This window comes from Salvelinus fontinalis, chromosome 33 (assembly GCF_029448725.1).
Source record: "Salvelinus fontinalis isolate EN_2023a chromosome 33, ASM2944872v1, whole genome shotgun sequence".
NCBI classification, from domain to species: domain Eukaryota; kingdom Metazoa; phylum Chordata; class Actinopteri; order Salmoniformes; family Salmonidae; genus Salvelinus; species Salvelinus fontinalis.
In genome coordinates, this window is record NC_074697.1 from 11,614,041 (window position 1) to 11,620,967 (window position 6,927).

General features: G+C 42.3%; 1 protein-coding gene across 1 annotated transcript in view; it reads right to left on the bottom strand.

Moving 5' to 3' along the window:
* Positions 1-5,248: 5,248 nt before the first annotated feature.
* LOC129831720 (tyrosinase-like) overlaps positions 5,249-6,927 on the bottom strand; it is a 9,904-nt gene continuing 8,225 nt past the window's right edge. Inside the window, exon 5 of the mRNA XM_055895110.1 lies at positions 5,249-6,447. Within this exon, the coding sequence (XP_055751085.1) occupies positions 6,197-6,447 (251 nt within the window). The 3' untranslated portion in view covers positions 5,249-6,196. The remainder of the gene's footprint in view (positions 6,448-6,927) is intronic.

The window sequence follows — 6,927 nt, forward strand, 5'->3', positions numbered from 1 at the left end:
TAATCTTATCCTAAATCTCGGGCTAGGGTAATCTGATCCTAGATCTGGGGCTAGGGTAATCTTATCCTAAATCTCGGGCTAGGGTAATCTGATCCTAGATTTTGGGGCTAGGGTAATCTGATCCTAGATTTTGGGGCTAGGGTAATCTGATCCTAGATATGGTAAAGGGTCATTTATATCTGGGGCCTGTTGCACAAAAGTAGAATTAAGACATCCGGGATAAATGACTCAGCTGAGCTCAATGAAGCCAAAACATGTGCGTCCAGGCTTAATTGGTTGCACAAAGACCAAGCCAGGATGAGCAGACACGGATTCATTAAGCCAGGTGAAACCAATCCTGGATAGGTGCGCGCTCACGGCTCACTCAAATAGACCCCGCCACAGATCACAGATTAACTGATTTACCATGGCAACTAGAGCCGCGTACTTTTCCCCGTCGGAAGCACAAATCCTCATGGAGGCATACGAGGAGGTAAAAGATATAATTAAGAAGAAAGGCAACACCGCCACAGTGATAAAGCAAAGAGAAAAAGCGTGGCAAAGTATTGCAGACCGCCTGAATGCGTAAGTAGTGCACAATTACACAGTCACCGCTCCGCTGAAACATCACAATTACAATTCAAATATTTAATTCACATCTCCAAAAATGCAGTTGTACTGTAATTATGAAACGGTTAAATTTTTAATTGAAATGCACTGCAGATATGAGTGAAATTGTGTAAAGTAACTCCATCACACTGTATAAAGCTATGATAAATTTTTTGATATTTTTACTGAAAACAAGACAAAAATACCAAGTAATTTTTTGCAGTGTGACTCCATTAAATGTGTGTGTGTGTGTGTGTGTGTGTGTGTGTGTGTGTGTGTGTGTGTGTGTGTGTGTGTGTGTGTGTAGATTAAACATGAACGGGCCAAAACGGACATGGCAGCAGGTCAAAATCAAATACAAGAACATTCTGCAGAATGGTATGGTCCCTGACTAATATTTAACAAAGCACAAGCATATATTGTACCCAGAAGGTGCCTGCTCACACATTGTCTGTACTGTTTTAGCAGTGAAAAAGAATACCCACAGACAAGGCACGGGTGGTGGGTCACCAAAGGCTGACCTTACCCCAGCAGAGGACATGGCCTTGGAGCTAAATAAAGGCAGGCCCGTCTTAGAGGGGATCCCTGGGGGGAAATAGACGAGCATAGGTTCCTCCCAAGATGCCACCCGCTTCATTCAAGGTATGTCCTTCCATCTCTACATGGGATACAACCACATTCATATTGAATCAATTTGGACTGTCTGACTTTGGTTTACCTATTGCCTTGCAGTGTCTGGCAGCACTGTGTTCCTGTTAGAGCCACCAGCACAAGCACCAGACGATGCTGATCCAGTGAGTACTCCATCAAAGGCATACTGTAGGCCTGGCATGTCTTGTCTACTAGCTTCAATATGAATCCGATTAAATGTGATAGGGTGAAGGTCCCAGTGCAGCAGCAACAGCACATGATGGAGACGATGATGAGGAGGAGACCATCTCTCTGGATTCCAGAAGGCATGAGGTATCATGTTAAGACTGTGAAAGTACTATTTACTCTACAATGGTGATGAGTCCTCATCAAAATCAAAAAATCTAATTTCTTTTACAGGACCCAGATGCTATACAGTGGGAAAACCAGCCTGGCAACATAGTGCGTATTAATAAAAGGACACCACATCCTGCCAAATTCCAGCTGCGCTAATTGTATTGTGTTCACAGAGCTCACAAGCTATCAGAAAGTTGTATGGCAACCACCTCCGGCGCCAAATAGAACTGGCAGACATAGACATTCAGTACAAGAAGAAAAAGATGGAAAATCTTGCACTGGAGTCCGAAATAAAAAAGAGGACAATTAGGAAACTGGACCTTGAAATAAAAAAACTTGAGAGGGAGGTGAGATATGCCTTCAATGTACACTGTATGCTAACTGTAACACAAATGTATTAATCATTATTTTTCTTTCCTCCCCCAGCTCCAAGAAGATGACACAGCTCAAAATAAAAATTAGGTATATTCTCGTAAAGTCAAGTGAGCCATGACATATGAGCTCTTATTGTGAGCACACAGGACGGTGGCATCTTTCTAAGGTTTTTTTTATTTTCCCAGCAATCAGTACAACCAAGTCATCGTTAGAAGGCATCGTCCTCTTTTGCCCACCCCCCCAGCACCAGGTGTGGCCACTAGCCTATATGAAGGCCCAAAATTGTGTGTTCCTTTCTGCTCTGACAATGGCATGCCCATTCGTGCGAGATGTGGTGGATGAAGAAGCACTTGTGCTGAGGAGAGCCTTCAGGCGAGAAAGGGTCTTCAGGGACCGGTTGGACCCACTGGCCTTCCCTGATGACCATCTATATGAAAGATACAGGTTTTCTGCAGATGGCATCAGGTATCTATGCAGACTACTGGGTCCCAGGATTAAGCACCGCACTGCACGGAGCCATGCACTGAGTGTGGAGCAAATGGTTTGTGTGGCCTTGCGCTTTTTTGCTAGTGGAGCCTTCCTGTACTCAGTGGGGGATGCAGAACAGCTGAACAAGGCCACAATTTTCCGCACAATAAGGTGTGTGTGTCTGGCTATCAAAGCATTAGCAGATGTCTTCATCTCCTTCCCTGGCCACAGAAGACTCTGTGACATCAAAGAGGAGCTGGTTACAATATTATTACTTGTGTTTTTTTCCCCTCTGTGGCCCTAATATTCTATCATTTTATATATAGCCTTATAGTCTATGGGAAACTGTAAATTATCTAATGATAGCAACATCATCTAAAAATTATTTTTTATCCAAAATCATTGAAATTAATGATCACAAACGTTTAAATAATGACAGTGGGTCTAGTTATATGTGATAACAATGTATAGTGAGCAGTGAAATAACTATTGGTTTCCATTTGTGGTGACTGCTGACTGACATTAGGGATGAGATTAAATAGATCCTGGAATTTAGCCTGGTCTGGAGCAGGCTAGCTCCACAGAATAAATCTCCATGGTAATTTATACCATAACATATCCTCCTGCCCCCTATCCATCTTTAGTGCAACCGGATTACGGATAAATTGAGCCAGGATCACCAAGATATCCTGGCTTAATCCCTTATCCTAGTTTTGTGCAACAGGCCCCTGGAGCTGAAATCACACTATGAAGCTCATTAGAATTTTTCTGTTTTGTTTCCTGTCCAGAACATTTCTAAGGAGAGGTACCACCCTCTGAGGTCCCGGCTGCTGATTGGCCGACCGAGGTGGAAGTTGCTCTTTGAGGAGATAGGGAAGACCAATAAGCATTGAGTGAAATGTTTGGAATGTTTAAATAGATCTTCTGATTGGATCATTTTGGGATAATTAATGAAAAAATGGTCATGTTGTGTCAACGTTGTATCTGTACTGTGTGTGCTTTTCTCAGTAAGCGGGTGGGGGTGTTCTGCTGTGGGCCTAAAGGCACATCCATGACTCTTCACAGACTGTGTAACTCAGACGCTACTCAGGAACCACGTTTCAGTTCAAAAAAGAGTCCTTCAGCTAAGTCCAGCTCCCCTTACCGTGACCGCTGATCCTAGGCCATGACCCCTGACCCCAGACTCACAGAGAGACAGCTGACTTGAACCTACCAGGAAGTGACTCACTGGTTCTTCTTCCATCAGAGAGAAGCATTACTCTCACTAGTGTTGAGTGACATTATCAGTGGGCAACTGGAAGGTGCCTGGAGGCAACCCACTTCCACTCTGTAAGGGACTCTACAGGGGTTACTAGTTGGCTCTGGACTACAGAGAGATGTTATCTTGCCTATGCCGTTCTGTACCATCACTCATTCATATATCTTTATGTACATATTCTTTATCCCTTTACACTTGTGTGTATAAGGTAGTAGTTGTGGAATTGTTAGGTTAAATTACTCGTTGGTTATTACTGCATTGTCGGAACTAGAAGCACAAGCATTTCGCTACACTCACATTAACATCTGCTAACAATGTGTATGTGACAAATAACATTTGATTTGATTTGCGATGCTGTACAACAGCCTGATGTCTGTTTTCACTTTAACTACCCTTCCTTCCTTCCTTCCTTCTTTCCTTCCTTCCTTCCTTCCTTCCTGTGGAATCCTTTCATCTTTAAAACCTCTATGTACTATAATGGAGAGAAAGCAAACTCAACCACTCCTGGTGCCAGTATTTTAGTTTGTTTTTAATTGTTTTATATTGAAATGATTTATATTGTTTAAAGTTATATGTACTTTTCAATGAGAGTATTTATGCAGCGGTTTCACCATTTCTGTATATTTCTGATGTGTCTAATGTGTCCCATTTAAAACTCAACAACAAAACAGATGTATACTTTACCAAACCATACACATTTACCATTGATGAAGTGTTGAAGAAATATATACAGTACCAGTCAAAAGTTTGGACACACCTACTCATTCAAAGGGGTTTCTTTATTTTTTATTATTTTCTACAATGTAGAATAATAGTGAAGACAATGTCACGTGTGCTCCCTCTCCGGCCTCTAGGTCACCAGGCTGCTCGTTATGACGCACACCTGTCACCAACGTTACGCGCATCTGCATATAATGACCTGGACTCCGTCACCTCCCTGATTACCTGCCTTATATATGTCACTCCTCTTTGGTTTCTTCCCCAGGCGTCATTGTTTCTGTTCTTGTCGGTGCGCTGTTTTTGTTACGTGCTTGTTTCATTTAAAGTAGCCACGGGTGGCTACTTTGAAGAATCTCATATGCAAAATATATTTTGGGGCTAGGGTAATCAAAATATATTTTGATGAACACTTTTTTTGGTTACAGCATGATTCCATATGTGTTATTTCATCGTTTTGATGTCTTCACTATTATTCTACAATATAGAAAATAGTAAAACTAAAGGAAAACCCTTGAATGAGTAGGTGTGTCCAAACTTTTGACTGGTACTGTATAAGTTTTATTGATTCTGAAGAATGTTATTTTGGATGTTGGATTGTTTTGATGTGAGCAAAACACAACCCTGTAACTACAAGATTACTACACAGTTACTACATGGTTACAACATGTTAACTACATGATTACTACACAGTTACTACATGGTTACAACATGTTACTACATGGTTACTACATGGTTACTACATGTTACTACATGGTTACTACATGGTTACTACATGGTTACTACATGGTTACTACATGGTTACTACATGGTTACTACATGGTTACTACATGGTTACTACATGGTTACTACATGGTTACTACATGGTTACTACATGGTTACTACATGGTTACTACATGGTTACTACATGGTTACTACATGGTTACTACACGGTTACTACATGTTAACTATGTGTGCACTGTCTGTTTCTGCCAACCTGTCTTTCCACAGCCAGTCAAGACACAACTATCCTGGACACACACATTTAATCAAGATGGATTTAATGCACCATATACAAATTAAATGTATATTATTAATTTGCCCTCTGGTTCTCACAGTGGCATAGTTATCATACAGTACACAGTGTCAACAGTACACAGTATCAACAATACCCAGTGTCAACAGTACAGAGTATCAACAGTACACAGTATCAACAGTACACAGTATCAACAGTACACAGTGTCAACAGTACACAGTATCAACAGTACACAGTATCAACAGTACACAGTATCATACAGTACACAATATCATACAGTACACAGTATCAACAGTACACAGTATCAACAGTACACAGTGCAACACCCCCATAGCACTAGCATCTCCATGGCAGTGGGGAGAGGGGAAGGACGGGGAGATAGGGGAGGGAATGGGAACTGGGACACATAGACAGCACTGTGTGGAAACAAAACCAACACTAACAGACCCAAATACCTGTCCCATACAGTTTGACTGTAGTGTTGTGGTCCTGAAAGGGACTCAGGACTGGACTGCAATTGGACTTTAGTTGGACGTTTGTCACTGAACATCTTCCTAATAAATAGAACCTATTGGTTTCTGTTTCATACGTGTCAGATTTAACCCCCAGATCAAGAGCAGCAGAATGAGGCATATTGGAATGAAATGTCTCTGGTGTGTGTGTGTGTGTGTGTGTGTGTGTGTGTGTGTGTGTGTGTGTGTGTGTGTGTGTGTGTGTGTGTGTGTGTGTATGTGTGTTTGTGTGTGTGTGTGTGTGTGTGTGTGTGTGTGTGTGTGTGTGTGTGTGTATTACAGTGTGGTCTGGTAGGAGGTCCCTGATCCTTCCTCTGAGCTGCTATGTAGGAGGGGCTGTCTCTCCCCAAAGGATGAAGTCGACTTCATCTTCCTGTTCTGGCTCCGCCTCCTGACAAACAGGGCCCCGGTCGTCATGACAATGCCTGCCAGGATGGCCCCGATGAGTCCTGCTCCCAGGAGCCACTGCCAGATCAGCTGGGCCTCCTGCATGTAGGGAGTCAGGAACTCCTGGACAAACCTCGTGCCTGAGAGAGAGAGAGAGAGAGAGAGAGAGAGAGAGAGAGAGAGAGAATGTCCACTACTACTGTTATTATTGCTGTTGGTCCCACCATTTATTTATATATAAATATATATATATTTTGTATATATATACATATATATTTTATTTTTATTTTTCGATATGTATACTTTGACAATGTAAGTAATAACGAACTTGCCATGTCAATAAAGTCAATTGAATTGAATTGAATTGAGAGAGAGAGAGAGAGAGATAGAGAGAGAGAGAGAGAGAGACAGAGAGAGAGAGAGAGTGAGAGATACAGAGTGCAAGAGAGAGAGTGAGAGAGAGATACAGAGAGAGTGCGAGAGAGATACAGAGTGCGAGAGAGAACGAGAGAGTGAGAGAGAGAGAGAGAGAGAGGGGAGGGTGGTGTTAGGGGCAGGGTCATTTCTGTGTGCAATATCCTGGGGACGGGGGTTAGGGTAACTGGTCTGGGTCCAGCAAG